Source organism: Pecten maximus, chromosome 10, assembly GCF_902652985.1.
Source record: "Pecten maximus chromosome 10, xPecMax1.1, whole genome shotgun sequence".
Classification (NCBI taxonomy): Eukaryota; Metazoa; Mollusca; class Bivalvia; order Pectinida; family Pectinidae; genus Pecten; species Pecten maximus.
Window position 1 is genome coordinate 6630572 of NC_047024.1, and position 17505 is coordinate 6648076.

Genomic DNA, 17505 nt, shown 5'->3' on the forward strand with positions numbered 1-17505 from the left:
CCAACCGAGTGGTTAAAAAAGACGGCCTTGCCAGTCGACACTGATTCATCCGTACCTCTGTCGGACAGGCATGGGTGGTTGATCTATACATATGGGCGTTGACAGATGAGGATTTTTACCATGGGTAGTTTAAAACAAACGGTGTACACTGTGTAAGGTTGTTTTTTCGTACCCGACACTAGCCATGTAAACATTGGTGCTGGAGGGGTCGGAGTGGCCGTCAACAAGGTATGTAAACACAGGTATATCACCTGTAATACTACAGGATCAATGTATCAAAACTTGAGCTACAAAAGTGAGTCCATATATATGATGGGGACACGACACGAGTTTCCGACAGTGGAGTCACATTTAATCTAAATATATATATATCATAAATCTCGCTGTACTACTGTTTAACTTGACCAGGATAATTTAGTGTTCTGATACTTAACAAGATCGTAGTAACTTCGATGTACTTTATATAGTCTCAGTCTAGGTGCATCAAGCGCATGGACACAGTAAATGCTGATTTATCGATCCAAACTAGATCGTCGCAAACGTTGTTGCCGACATCAACATACAAATATGTATATTTTACCCTTAAACTGTATATGATACGTCACAACCCGAACAAAGACAGTTCTCTAGGTTTGGTGTCATTGCTATTACACTTGCATATCCTTTACAATCTCGACTGGTCACGAAGTAGGTATTGCGAAAGCCTGTTTGTTTTTATATAGAAAAAAAGACATGTACCTATATCAACATGTCAGTTTGATCTCCTAAAGTGACATTTATATAATGATTATTATTAATTACAAGGACAATCAAAGCTCACCAGCGACAGCCATCGAAAAAAAGCTTAAGAAAATTAGGAAATACAGTGTAAAATGCTAAGAACAGATACGAAGTTGAATGGTATTACATAAGTATTAAAAAACAATAAAATGAAAAATAGGGTTGTATGTGTTTAGTTATTGACTTAAAGGCCTTGCAATTAATTATCCCCTCAAACTTTATAGTAAGATTTGATGCAGAAAGGTTTAGTCAAAAATATGGTAATATGTCAACAAATTACAAAATCTTCCTACATGTACGACATTGTGCCATCAGATCATTTTAATGATAAAACTAAAAACAAAGAATTCCGGGTGTGTACTTATGTACTTAGAAGCTTTTCAAAAGCTTACCCACAAACATTGGGACAGCCGAGACATACACATGCAGCTACATAACTAATATCCTGTTGTTATTATGGTCGTCCCTTTGTAAACTTAGTAGACATTGCATTTCGTTTCAAAGTAAATTACATATTCTCATTTACTTTTTGTTAATAAACAAAAGAATATGATATCTTTTCGCAGTTGTTATAAAAGTGGGACAGGTATATGTAATAGGTTACACAGGTGTAACATTGGTTTTTCATTGTCTGACAAGATCAACACATTTCTCAGTGAGGTGAATTGAGAGCACAACTCTCGTGTAATGGGGTGGGGGTGGGGGTGGGGGTTGGGGGGGGGGGGGGGGGGGGGGGGGGTGAGTGGGGGGATAACATAAACCAAGGACAAATAATGACATTAGTGTTACACAATCTATCAACTGAGGCCGATTGCCCTGTACTATGATACTGGCACACATAGATACAAAGCGTACCTCATATATTAGTTGGACCGGACAGCTATTTAAATCAAGCTCTGTTGATAATCCATTTCCCATAGTGAATCCCCGATCTGGGACAGCTCGACACGACATTCTTTTTTTTAAACTGTACCGTTCAAACAAAGACGGGATTGAATATTCCAGACGAATGTAGGCCAAAGGTAGGGACGACGCTGTTCAATGATTTATATCACGATACGAAATAATATCATGTTTCCGACATGTCCGTGTCTGTTGCTGGATGATGACATACACACAGCTACAGATATTGATATATATTTAAAAGTGTTATTCGTGTGTTTTGTACAAGCCTTCGATGGTTAGTTACAGCCTCGTTACAGAGTCCTGAACGACTGAAAAGCTGTATGATGACATATTGTACCTTTTGCATTATCGATAATTTGTGGCTTTAACCCAATGTCACCAATTCGGAATTTAGTTATAACTAGCACAGAGGACAAAGATAAGTCATGGTCTCTTTTGTCTGTTGAAAATGAATATATACATATTATGTACTTATGTAGATGATTATAGCTTACTTGAGCATGACTTAAAGGTAAGCGTTGAAACCCAAAATAATTGAAAACAACCCGTGAAGTGTGTTCGGGATTTAAAATGCTGCTTTCATTGTATTTACCCTTCAGTAATAAGTACTTCACGCGTACATCGCTATTGTGTGCAATATAGCTCTAAAAAGGAATAATCGCAGGAGTTTCGGTTAGCTTATATATATATATGCGTGTGTATACGTGTGCTGAAAAACATGTACACATACACATACAGAAGACAGGTATTGTATACGTATTGACAATAGTGTGATACATATCATATATACGTTATTATCACATGTCATCATTGTGGACTCATAAAGACATAGCGTTAACACTGTGCCACTCGACTATATCATATAAATGTACTCTTATACATCAAACCCCACAAGCGATGTATATCATAGTCAACTGATGGCTTCCAATCTAAATACTCATACATTTGAAATTTTCTATCATTTTGTTGTTGTTTGAAGATGCCTCGCCCTTGGAGGATTAAGCGACTGTCCAGGGTGGCGTGGTGCAGTAGACAGAGAACTTTAACCTGGATATCAATCCTGATTATAGTCCTGCTTTGGGTCAATATGCGTCTTATGTCGTGTGTTACAGAGAACACCGAATCAGTACCGTCAATCGCGTCACCAAGTACGTCACTGGTTTGTTAACACTTAAGTACATACATCATGTACATTGCCTAACATTGAATTAACTACATCAAACCCATATAACATCCTTCTAGGACTCGTATTAAGGTTGTTGAGTTGAATGATCTAATGTTAAGATACTTGTTTTATAATACACCAAAATTGTTGCGATTCCGATATTCATTTCATCATTTGACGATTTATTTCTAATATCGAGATAATCCTACTGCAATCTAGCATCACAATCTCAGTTTCTGAGTATGTCGAGGCGGCGTAATGGTAAGAGATTTCATAGGTTTCCCGGCATGGGGACTTCGTAGCCGAGAGTAACTATGACATTCATTTAAACATTGTCTGACTTCTGTTTCAGATAGCCGACAATCAGATCCGCCATCACCAGAACGTCGGGGACTAGTCCGGGAACAATCTATATTTGAGGTTGCCATGACTAATCATATTTACTAACTGCAAAAAGCAATAATACATCTGTACCCTAGTAATACATTTGTAAGAATTCATCAAATTCTTTATAGTTCGGTTCCAATTTCGAGAATAGCAGCTGTCAAAGGATGACAAATCATTCGTTAAATAAAAGACGGAATATTCACCCTGTAATGTTTGTGTCACGTGCTCTCCTCGCTTACGTTACAGGTGGCAGCACCGCAGTTGACAGTAGACCCCGACAGAGCCCTGCTGTACGGGAGAAGGAGGCGAAATCAGAGTTTGTATTAATCAATTTAAATATTCGTAGATGCAAACTTGTTTTATTTTTGGATTAGAGTAAATACTGCTTCCTTCTGGAACTACAATAGATTTTATAGTGTCATAGTATTGCCATCGTCTGGCGTTAAGTCTCGGAACTTTTTTTTGTTGTTATTTTTTACTCTGCATGTACGTTATTTATTCAAGAGGAACAACACCAATGCAATCAAATTTACATAAAGAAACAACACTTTTGTTAACAATTTGATTCATCTCGATGACGCCATGAGCAGGTTGTACATCGTTTCTATTTAATTGCAAACTATACAATAACATATTTATCATTTATTTTAATGAACTAGTAACATCTGTATATACTGTGTTGTTAGCGTTGATTAAGTGACAAGAATTTAACGGTTATCGCAGATGTAATCACACTACAAACAGCTTAAAATCATGTCTGATTTACATCAAGTAACACACGCCCATTATAGCACCTGATTACGTCATCTTTTTCAATACCAATAAGATACCTCAAGAAATAAAAACTTAATGTATCGTAAGGTGTTAGATCATTGAACCATTTATAAATGGTATAGCGTCTTCCTAAACAAGAAATACTGATACCTGTAACTAAATGCAGAATTTAGTCACATGTCACTTCAATTGTCTGGGAAAGTTATAATTTCTAAGATAAGTAATCAATACTGCACGAATTGGAAACATAGTTTCAATTTTCAATCACAGTCAATATATATCAGTAATGTGTCTTTGACTTCTGTGTCGTCTTGTGTCTCATATGCCATTTGGTCGCCTTGTAGGTGAGTTGACGATCGGAATCCCCACGGTACAGCGACATGGTGTGGACTACCTTGAAAAAACTCTATACTCATTGATTATAAACGCAAAGGCATCCCAGCGGATGTCTATAGTAGTGGTCGTGTTTATGGTGGACAGGAACGAGACCTGGGTCAGGAAAAGGAGCAAACAATTAGCCGGTAAATACCCAAAACTCATACGGAATGGATTCCTCCAAATCGTACATCCACACGACCAAAGTATATACCCAGACTTTACCAAGATTAAGCGAACATTTAACGACACGGCCACACGAGTAGCGTGGCGGGCGAAACAGAATATTGATTACGCTTACCTGTTCTCGTACAGTAAAAACATCTCACGTTATTATCTTCAACTGGAGGATGACGTCATATCGGCTCACAACTATTATGATGATATGTTACGTTTCATACAATCGAAATCGGACACATTTTGGTATTGTCTTGAATTTACTTATTTAGGATTTATTGGGAAATTATTTCGGTCGTCCGACCTACAGGAATTGTCGGAATATCTATTGATGTTCTTCGATGAACAGCCTGGAGATCTCCTGCTCAAAGCAATAAAACAAATCAAAACCCAATGGCACGACATTCTTATCGAAAAGTCTCTGTTCCAACATAAAGGTATAATTTCATCCTTATCTGACAAGAAACAGACACTTTATGACGGACGCTTCAAAGACAGCTTTGTATTAAGTCGATTTTCTCGAAAGCGATTTTACCATGTGAACCCATCCGCTTTGATTGATTCTAAAATCGAGACGTATTCTGAATATGAACCTGTACATGCATATGATTTATCAGACAAGTATTTCTGGGGTGTCGATCCTAAACAAGGTGATTACTTCAGGATAACATTTGAAGGTCCGCAGAACATAAGTCGGTTATTTATAGACTCGGGCGAGGCCACCAAGCAATCGGACATGTTACATCATGCTACACTACTAGTGTCTACTGGCACTGACGTAGAACACCCTTGTCAAAATCTCGTCAACGTCACAAACTTTGTAAACGGCGATGTCGATACAAGGACGTCCAACATTTCACTTCCCGTAAATATTGACTGTATTGTGATCGAGTTGACAGCCAACCAAAGCGATTGGATCATAATCAGGGAGATTGCCATATTTCTTCCAGGTGAACCTGAAGTTGAGGAAGAACCAAACCAAATATCAAACTCCATACAAACACACGGAGAAAGTAAGATGATCAAATTACAAACATGGAAAAGACTTGAAGACTTTAAACCAAAATTTCTGAAACCGCGGATCGAAAATGGCGTATTGTTGATGCCTGGACAATCCAAGAAACAAAATAAATGGAAAGAAGAAATCAATAACAGTAACCGCCAAAAGGATTCACATCAAAACCCTCCGCATGAAAAGGTCAAAGAAAGTAAAAAACGAAGGGATAATTCTAACAGAATTCAAAGACCTAATTTGATTATCGAAAAATCAAAACAAAAATTAAACTTATTAGAACAGAAACTGAAATTAAGTGATCCAAAGTTTTTTGAACTTTTACAGCAACAAAATAGTCTACATAAACTTATGAAAATAGAGGAAGCGATGCAGAAATCAAAACAAAAACCTCTCCCACATGTACAAGGCCAACAACCACGCAGGGAACTTCATCCAAAGGTCAACGAGAATGATAGTCTGCAGAACAAGCCGTGACGAGAACGAGCAATAGAAATATACCGCGAATTACAAATATACAGACTTGATGAAATGTGGCAATATATTGGATATTTAATTACTATTATTAGGATATCATTCATTGAATGCATATAAAATATAAAATCTGAATTTAGTTAAAATTTTATTTGTTTTAATCAATCATTCATGTCAATGATGTCGTCCGTTACGGGCACCATATTACAAAAGGTCTATTATATGTCAAATATGTAGGTACAAAGAAATATCAAAAGGTGTGTTTTTATAACTATGATCAAATCCTCCGAGAAAACAAGTGACGGATACAATGACAAGGCAATTTGTCAGATTAAACAAGTTGAATAACATACTCTGATCGGAGTAGACTAACAAACAATCAGATCGGACGAGTAAACTGACAAACAGTCAGATCAGACGAGTAGACTGACAAACAACCTCGGATCGGAGTAGAGTGACACTCAATCTCGGATCGGAGTAGAGTGACAAACAATCTCGGATCGGAGTAGACAAACAACCAGTTAGATCGGACGAGTAAACTGATAAACAACCTCGGATCGGAGTAGACTAACAAACAACCTCGAATCGGAATAAACTGACAAACAAACTCAAATCAGATTAGACTGACAAACAAAATCGGATCGGAGTAGAGTGACAAACAAACTCAGATCGGAGTAGAGTGACAAACAACCTCGAATCGGAATAAACTGACAAACAAACTCAGATCAGATTAGACTGACAAACAAACTCGGATCGGAGTAGAGTGACAAACAAACTCAGATCGGAGTAGAGTGACAAACAACCTCGGATCGGAATAAACTGACAAACAAACTCAGATCGGAGCAGACTGACAAACAAACTCGGATCGGAGTAGAGTGACAAAAAAACTCAGATCGGAGTAGAATGACAAACAAACTCAGATCGGAGTAGACTGACAAACAAACTCGGATCGGAGTAGAGTGACAAAAAAACTCAGATCGGAGTAGAATGACAAACAAACTCAGATCGGAGTAGAGTGACAAACAACCTCGAATCGGAATAAACTGACAAACAAACTCAGATCAGATTAGACTGACAAACAAACTCGGATCGGAGTAGAGTGACAAACAAACTCAGATCGGAGTAGAGTGACAAACAACCTCGGATCGGAATAAACTGACAAACAAACTCAGATCAGAGTAGACTGACAAACAAACTCGGATCGGAGTAGAGTGACAAACAAACTCAGATCGGAGTAGAATGACAAACAACCTCGGATCGAAGTAGACTGAGAAACAAACTCGGATCGGAGTAGAGTGACAAACAAACTCAGATCGGAGTAGAGTGACAAACAACCTCGGATCGGAGTAGACTGACAAACAAAATCGGATCGGAGTTAATTGACAAACAACCTCGGATCAGAGTTAATTGACAAATAACTTCGGATTGGAGTAGACTGCCAAATAACCTCGGATCGGAGTGAAATGACAAACAACCTCGGATCGGAGTAAACTGACAAACAAACTCATCTCGGAGTAGACTGACAAACAAACTCAGTTCAGAGTAGACTGACAAACAAACTCATCTCGGAGTAGACTGAAAACTCTGATCGGAGTAGACTGACAAACAAACTCATCTCGGAGTAGACTGAAAACTCTGATCGGAGTAGACTGACAAACAAACTCAGTTCAGAGTAGACTGACAAACCAACTCATCTCATCTCGGAGTAGACTGAAAACTCTGATCGGAGTAGACTGACAAACAAACTCAGTTCAGAGTAGACTGACAAACCAACTCATCTCATCTCGGAGTAGACTGAAAACTCTGATCGGAGTAGACTGACAAACAACTTCGGACCAGAGTAGACTGACAAATAACCTCGGTTCTGTGAATACCTTCCTAAATGACCCAAACTCGATGTGTTAAGTTGTGAGAGACCTATCAGGAAGGATGGAATTTCGGTTGTCATTAGGCATATACAAACAAACAATCACCTGGTTAAGATGGTGTCACTTAGGAATTCTATTTTACTTTTTCTGGATATACTTGGTGATCAGCTATTTTAATTTTATAATGTTTTTTTTGATAGGGCTAATTGACAAACAGAGGTTGTATATTTCTTTATTATGTAAAGATCGTCTAATGTGAAACATTGGAGGCCCACTTCACTCCTTAAATGATAAAAGATTTTATGCGAATGTAAACTGGGTATGTATGAATAATGATATAAAAAAACACGTTGATCTGTAAATCATGCTCACTTTCATTGTATCTTTAGACGCTTAACATTGTTATTCTGACATGGTTGCCTACATCAATTATTCATCAATTATACATTGTGGTGTCATGTTAATTGGATATTATGTCTACCACAGTCTGTTCAATTAAGGTTTTAAAATTTTTGATAAAATATTTTACATTTTCCTTTCTTTCAACGATATTTTTTTGTAAACAGTTTAAATAGGCAAATATTTTGAACTGATTCTTTCCGCATACATTACTATATTCGCTAAGTTTATTTGTTCTATATTCCGGCACATTAACATGTTGATTGTGCACGCGAACCCGGGCCCGTGGATCTTGCTTGTTTCTCCAACAAGTATTCCTTAAATCCTAGTCATGTCATGACATAAACTACGTTTTTTGGATCTGCAGGTCATATTGACATTTATAGAAAAAAATCCTTTGACGGATTCGATAGCCTATCCCTTCTTATAAATATGTGCATATGTCGCATCGTGGATCATTACAATTCGTAACTTAAATTCCGTTTGATTCTTAAAATTCGATTTGCATAAAAGATTTCTTAAATATTGCTCCTGCCTCTTTCTAAATAAATGGTGTAATTTTGAATATATTCTTTATTTGAGGTTTTCCCCCCGTATAACGTTAAGTTGTTAACTGTTCGGTTAATGTTCCTATTTTGTTGGTTGTGTATTGTCTCTAACGGTACATTGATTTAATCTTTTGCTGAAGAGGTGTCAATTCTGTTCTGTTTAATGCGGTTGCCTTTTTTTTTTATCCCATCCTGTATTGATCCTGTCGGATGATGTTGAGTTTGAGGTATCCTCTTCATTCTTGTAAGCGCTGGCCAAATTGTATGGGATGGCGCGTTTTGTATGTCCAGGATGACATGGACCGAAATGGAGATATTGGTGGTTATCCGTTGGCTTATAATATAGATCAGTTGTGATTCTCTCTCCTGATTTCTGTATAACACATCTAAAAACGCAGTTTCCATAGTAAATTTGATGCTTGGGTCCAGTGTGTTTAGAAGGTTGTTGAATATGTTTGATCTTTCTTTGTCGTTAATCCATACGATGAACAATCATCTAAAAATCTTTTCCAGTTTATTCTTAATTTTCTAAATTCTGAGCCACAAATTTCCTCTGACATATATGGGTGCCATATGAGCTCGTACTCATTGCTGTTCCTTTAATTTGTAGAAAAAATAAAATTCTTCTAAAAAAAAAGTTGGTAATTTTAGATTGATATTTCAAAAAATCAAAGGGTATTTTGCTTGAGAATTTTCATCGCAAGCTTTATATTATCATTATAGTGTGCAAGATATATATATTCAATTTCACAAAATTTTATTCAATAAAGAAAAGGATTTAACAACAGGCATATGTCTATATAAGTTATCTCCTTGTAACAAAGTGTATATACATATATAATTATATAAAATTGCTAATTTAATAGCATTAAGTAATTCCAATGCAATAAAGATATTACTTAGTACATATATAATATAATATGGTATGAATATGTAATTTGAGTAGTAAGGACAATTCTATGATTATTATTAATAAAAGTTGGCTTGTCTTAAATGTATTTTCAATTTGTATAAATTTTGGAGGATTTAGAATACATTATCCAAGACATAATCCATCCGACCATGATATACAGACCTAAAAAGTCCATACTGGCTTACTAGCCATTGGTCATCCACCCATGAGTTTTTGGATTAAGTCATGGATACTATATTCAGTCATGGACAAATATATTGTAGAATATGGAAGAAAAGAAATTTAGTAGAATGGTATTAGTGGACTGATATTGTCCTTACTTATTTCATAATCAATTGATTTGATTCAGAGCTATGTAATATTTCATATGTAATACTTGGAATATATTATTATAATATGTTAAGTATTACAAATTTCATGCCAATCAGAAAAAAGGGGGAGGGGTAGGTGACCATATATAGGGCGTAATAAGGAAAGAAAGAAATTGCAGGTAGCAAGAACAGTAATGGGGTTTAATCTATAGTAAAAATCTATTGGTGGCTCTAATGAACTCAATGACATTATCAAATATATTTAAGTTAGTTAGTTTATTACAAGTTTCACAGCCAGACAAAAATATATTTAAATTATAATGATTATGATTTAAGTTGAATAATTTTTCTCTTAGTATTCTTTGGGGTTCCTCATATTTCCTACAAGTTAAGAAAAAATGTTCTACTGTTTCATGGGCGTTTCCACATGTACATACTGGAGATTCAGAAAGATGATCTCTGTAAGTCAGAGTTAAGATTACTCACATTATTTCTTAATTGACAAAGAAGTATATTGTTTTTCCTGGTACCAGCATTAAAATAGGCATAATTAATATTTTCGAATCTGATGTCACTTAAGTGCATATTTAAAAGTTTTTTAAACTGATAAATTGATGAAATACTGGTAAGGTCACACCTTGCTGCAAGTTCATTATAATCTTTCAATGTGGCTGGAATAAAACTTTTTGCGTAGATATTGGTTCTGCATAATGGAATAGTAAACATTCTATCATTACGTAATAAATATGGATTTGCATTAGTAAAGTACGGCTCAATTAATTCATTCAGATAAGTTGGTGTAGTTCCACAGAGAATTTTGTAAAGGAGTATTAATCTATGTTTTTTCCGTCTTGCAGCAAGGGTGTCCCAACCAAGTTCACAGTAAAGTTTATAATGAGAGGTTCCCTTACGCAGTCCTGTAATAATACGGGCAGCTTCTATTTGTATTGATTCAAGAAGTTTTGCTTCTTCTTGCGTACAGTTATCAAAAATAATATCACCATACTCTAAAATGGGTCTAATATAAGAAGTATATAAAGTAACTAAGGTTTTTCGACTCATTTTATATTTTACTGACTTTAGTAAATTAAGACGTTTATATGCTTTATTATAGATATAGTCAATGTGATGATGCCATTTACCATCTGCAGAGAAAAATACACCAAGGTGTTTATGTGATGTAACATTAAATACGATTTCATTTTGAAATAAAATATCAGGACTAATTATAATCCTTTTACGACTAAAAGTTAATGATTCAGTTTTATTTGGATTAAACTTAATGTCCCATTTTTTGGACCATACATCAACATTTACTAAGTCAGTAGATAGACTGTTGGCAGCATCTAATGGAGTGGAATGTATTACTCTAAAGAGAGATGTGTCATCTGCAAATAATCTTTTTTCATTAGTTATACATTCAGTGATATCATTGATGTAAATAAGAAATAGAAAAGGGCCGAGGACTGATCCCTTGGGGACAGCAGCACTTACCTGACGTGGTAATGAACAGAAACCTTCTGTCATGACCCTATGTTTACGGTTTAGAAGATAATCCTTAAACCAATTAAGGAGCTTACCTTTGATGCCATACATTTCAAGTTTAAATAGTAAACCAGGATGCCAGACTCGATCAAATGCTTTGCTAACATCACAGACTATTGATCTAATTTCAAGTCCTTCATCTAATTTTTGAATAATTGTATTATACAATGATAGTAGTTGGTTGAGAGTAGAATCACCTGGGATAAATCCAGACTGATATTTTGTAATAATTTCATATTGTATTAAGTGATTATATAAATGTTTAAAAACATTTTTTTCTAATATGTTACTAAAGCAACATGTGATAGAAATAGGACGATAGTTGGATACATCGCATTTATTACCTTTACCTTTATATATAGCATTAATATTAGCTAATTTCAAAGACAGAGGAATAGAGCCTGTAGACATAGTTTTATTGAATAATAAAGTAAGGGGAGTTACTAGTGATGGTGAGAGGAGTTTAATAATTTTAGGTACAATTTCATCAGATCCTGCAGGCTTTCTATCATTTAATACAGTCAGCTGATCCACTATCTCCTGTTCTTGAAATGAAATATTATTGAGAGTATTTGGGGATTCTGGAACAGGAGGCAGTGGATCAATGTAATCAGAAGAAGTTGAAATAGATGTAAAATAATCAACAAGACATTCAGCTTTAGAGTTATTACAATTTAATGGAGGAATGATAGGTGATTTGTCATCAATTTTCAAGATTGCTTTTGCTGTTTTCCACCATTTTGATGCAGAAGTAGACTGGTTGTTAAGAGAATTTTCTAGATTTTCTATGTATACAGATTTAACCCTACGTATTAAGGTAATAAGTTCATTTCTAACATTTCTAAAATGTGCCCAATGATCAGGATTATTACTCTGTACAGCTTTTTTATGAGCTCTATTTCTCTGTCTAATTTTTAGCCTGACCTCGTTTGACATCCATGGCTTATCATTTGGTCTAACTGTAATATTCCTCTTAGGTATACAAACATCTACAGCTTTATTTATAGTGTCAATAAGTATTTTGTTAAAATCATTTACGTCATGCTGCTCATTTATACTTACCCAGTTGATACTATCAATCATACGGTTCATTCCGGTAACATCAGCATTCTTATAGAGTAGAATATCTTTCGAGTATGCATGTTGTTTAAATACGGAGTAACATATACTGAAGTTTATTACTGAATGGTCACTACAAATTGGAGGAGATACAAGTACATCTTTAACAATAGTATTATTATTAGTGAAGACAACATCAATTGAAGTAGAAGAGTCTGGAGTAATTCTTGTAGGATCATTTACAAAATTAATCAAATCATATTTTGAGAGAAGTCTGCTAAGGTGAGAATTTGTCTGGATATTATTCATATTTACATTGATATCACCAGTTATAATTATATTAGTGTTAGCATGCCTTGAGTCATCAGAAACATGATCAAGTAAATCATCAAGCTTATTCCAATAGCTGACATTGCTGTCAGGAGCTCTATATATACAACCTAGAAGAATATTTTTGTTGCCGAAAGACACCTCTGTCCACAATATTTCTAAATCATTACACTCCAGATCTGCTCTTCTTTTCATAATGATATTGACCTTATGGTATATAATAATGCCTCCCCCAGGACGCAGACCTCGATCTCTTCTAAAAAAGTTGTTTTGAGAATTTGCTTAGTAATAAGTCATTATCATTTATAGTTCCATTAAGATGACTCTCGGTTAGACATATAATATCTTTATCGCTAAGTTCAGCTTCAAGGATATCCAGTTTATTACGTATTGAGCGAACGTTCAGACAGGTAATATCAAGACTGCAAAAGGGACCCGGATTACTTTCAATATCCATACATAAAATCATTAATAACAAAAGAATAAGTGAGAATTGGTCATATATATTCAGGTCATGAGTTACCTGTAGGTGAAGTGAAACATATATATCGTGGGCATGTGGGCGTGTGATTGATAAGACCACCCCATTCTACTTTTCCTGACTCCTGTTCAACAAGAAAAAAGTATCACTCTTGCGATACCTGTCCAGATGTACAGACATACCTCCTACATTCATAAATGAAATAAGCAAAAATCAAAGTGTGTTTTGCTGGAGAAGTGGAAATCTCGAGACGTCAAAAACTAAAGGTTTTAATTTTATTATGATGGCAACAAAGTCATCACTCAACACTTGTCATGAATGCTCTTTCATTCAACCTTTAATATCCTTAGAGAATTAAGATACGCCATTTCTTAGATAAGAAGGTCCTTTCTGATTCCGAACTTGGAAGTTTCTATGCCCCTTTTAGTTTTATTTTAAAAGTAAAGTTTCTTGTCTTGTATTTGGTGGTATAATCCCTATCCAGTTATCATATATGTTGCTCCAGGAGATTATACAAAAAGTCTCCTACTTCTGATTCACTTGCCCGTCATTTTTTTTAATAACTTCAGGTATTTTTGCTTTATGAAAGGAGAATAAATTAATGTGATATTTTCTTGCATACGTTTCTTGCCTAAGCATGCACTTCTTTTGGTGTTATATTTAGTTAAATTAGTACTTTGTGTTTGATTTTTCTTGCAAAGGAGCCTTTTAAGTACTCCCCTAAATGATATTGATACAATGGCTGCCCAGATTACATAAATTAACACAGTCATTACACATCTACGTGATTTTTGTATGAGAATCACAACAAAAATATCAGAATCTTACATGTAAGTCGTTTGCATGAATGTTTTACTTACAACGCGACACATCTACACGGCAATGCGACAGGGCGATATAATCTTTCTTTTTTTTTTTTTTTTTTATGCTTAGATATAGGCTCATAGATATATCTTAATATTATATGTATATAGTCCAACTTCTCATTCATATTTCATTACCATACTTTTACATTTCTCGTTATACATATCATACAAACGTGGTGTTCATAATTTCATCCTCGAAAGTAATAATCTCTGTCTCTGTTTCTCTCTCTGTCTCTCTCTGTGTCTCTCTCTGTCTGTCTCTGTCTCTGTCTCTCTCTGTGTCTCTCTCTCTCTCTCTCTCTCTCTGTGTGTCTCTCTCTGTGTGTGTGTATGTGTGTGCCTCTCTCTCTCTCTCTGTGTCTCTCTCTCTCTCTCTCCTTCAAACACACACACACACACACACACACACACACACACACACACACACCTTTGCACACACGTACCCTTAAAACAGAAGCAGAAACTCTATACTAACGGCAGCATACTTGCATATACGTGCTTGTTTATACACAGACCCACACAAAAATAGAGAATACTCACAGTAAAAACACCATCACCATCAGTACACACGCAGCGTATATATCACCAATACGCCCTTTTCATGTAAACATAATACTTTCATTTACCCATCTTTACACGTAGATCATAACTTTATGTTTTAGTACATTTTAGGAGCTAATAAGCTCGCAGAGCCATGTTTATCATCATTGCACATTCTCTATTGATTCTTTTAATCATTCTTTTTTATTCGTTTTTTACATGTTACTCGTTTAAATACATTGCTATGCTTTTCAATAATTTTATATCTCTATATCGTTGTAGGAGTAATTTTCTCTCAAGAAATTTTTTGAATAAAGACACAATTGAACAACTGTCTACCCTTCTATTAGAGATGTGGTAGTGTTTATATATTGTATAACCAATCAGGGACATAAGAATGTTAAAGTCTTTGTGCTCCTTACAACAATCTTATATCCTATCACGATGTAATACATATTTCTTAGCTGAACATTGTAATTATGTTTTTGTAAAAGATCATGTATCAAATTCCACAATGGGTCTACACATTGACATTCAATAAAATAGTGTTTGTAATCATCCTTAACTTTACATATACAACATTCATCATTATCAATAATATTCCATCTTTTAAGTAAGATTCCATTTGGAAGAATATTATGGAATAGCTTCCATTTGAAAATTTCTCGTTATTCTCTATTAAGATATCATTGATAAATTCAAATAATTCATGAAAAATCAAACCACTGCTTTCTAACTTAAACAAATCTTCCCACATACCTCTGCGGTATGACTCTGATTTCTTTTTTCTTATAAATGCTAAGTAAAGAAACTTATTATTTACCTGATCAAGTTTTACACCCACTCCTTTATCAAAACTAATAAATCAGAGTCAGTTTGTACATTTACCCGTGCATTATCTCCCTTGATTTTGTCCTTCCATTCTTTAGGAATAGCTTTCTTTACCTGACTTACCTCACTTATACAGTCTCTCGTTTCTTTAATTGTTGGTAAATTTTCATTTCATTTATACTATCATTATCAATTATATCGTTGATAAAAATTAACCCGGACTCAATCCAGGTCTTAAAAATTAGCGACCTTCCGTTAAGTTTGATGTGTTTATTTCCCCAAATGATCTCTCGACAAATATCTGTAAAGTTATAATCAACGATCGGCGCGTTATTTTCTCTAAGTTTCAACCATGATTGTAGGATGTTAATATAAAAATATGGTACATCGTTTTTTGGAAGGTTGCGTATGTGTCCTGGGGACATACGAAACCAAGCTTTTCCAAATAATAATTTGGAATCACCTTCCAACAGGCGTCTACAGGAGATACTAACCTTTGTATCCAGGCTACATTTAAAACATCAATATGGGATTCAATATCCCGTATTAATAAACCGCCTTCCGATTTATCACTTATCATAACACTACGTTTAACACGCTCCGGCCCATTGTTCCAGATAAAACAATATATTTTCCGTTCAAGCTCCTTTATTTGTTCTTTACTTAAGTATTGGACACTTGCTAAGTAGGTTATCTGTGGTAGTATTATAGCTTGAACAACGACAGTTTTTCCTATAATGGTCAATTTTCTTTTTTTCCAGTTTTTGATTAGTTCATCAATGCTTGTAATTTTATCTGCCCAATTAAGATTGGGACTTACCTTTGAGTTTGTGCCGAAGTACATTCCCAACGACTTAACTTGCTTCACCCAATTAATACCCATAAACATATTATCTTTGTTTTTGTTACAGCCTAAATACAAACCTTCGGTCTTAGATTTATTTAATTGTAGACCAGACACTTTTCCGAACTGCTCAACGATTGATAACGCTCTTCTGATGTCCCTATACCTCATAAAGAAAGTAGTGTCATCTGCTAGTTGGGAGATTTTCGTATTCCTATTTCGAATACTGCTACCACTTCTATGAACATCTGTTCTTATTTTTTGAGCTAGTAATTCAGCAGCTAGTACAAAAATTAAACATGATAGAGGGCACCCCTGTCGGATACCACGTGACGCAATGTAACTTCCGGTCAACCAGTTATTGTTTTTAACACAGCCTTTGATATTGGTATATAACACATTAACCCATTTGATGAAAGAACGACCAAAACCAAATTTGTCCAAACAGCTAAACATAAAATCCCACTCTATCGTATCAAATGCTTTAGTAAAATCTAAAAAGAGTAGACAAAAGTCAATATTGAATCTCTCCGAATAATCTATAACGTCTTGAATTTGCCTTATATTATACCCTATAAATCTGTCTTTTATATATCCATTTTGATCTGTACTTACCAGTTTTTTCATCAAGGGTTTAAGTCGTGAAGCCAAAACGTATGCAGCTATTTTGTAATCTAAGTTTAACAGTGTAATCGGTCTCCAATTTTGTAACAATAGTGGGTCATTCTTTTTATAAATAAGTGTTACGACTCCAAGCTTCTGTGTATTGCTTAACTCACCTTTCCTGTATCCGTCATTTAGCGAGCCTAGCACAATATCTGAGATATCATCCCAGAAAGTTTTATAAAACTCACCAGAAAGACCATCACTACCTGGACTTTTGTTGGGCTTAAAGTTTTTAACTGCTGCTGTACATTCCT

General features: G+C 35.1%; 1 protein-coding gene across 1 annotated transcript; it reads left to right on the forward strand.

Moving 5' to 3' along the window:
• Positions 1-6185, forward strand: LOC117335983 (alpha-1,6-mannosyl-glycoprotein 4-beta-N-acetylglucosaminyltransferase-like). The gene is made up of 5 exons (XM_033896285.1): positions 1-228; positions 2666-2834; positions 3204-3271; positions 3485-3554; positions 4357-6185. The coding sequence occupies exons 2-5, from the start codon at positions 2666-2668 to the stop codon at positions 6051-6053; spliced, it is 2004 nt and encodes a 667-aa protein (XP_033752176.1). The 5' UTR covers positions 1-228; the 3' UTR covers positions 6054-6185.
• The last annotated feature ends 11320 nt before the right edge of the window (positions 6186-17505 follow it).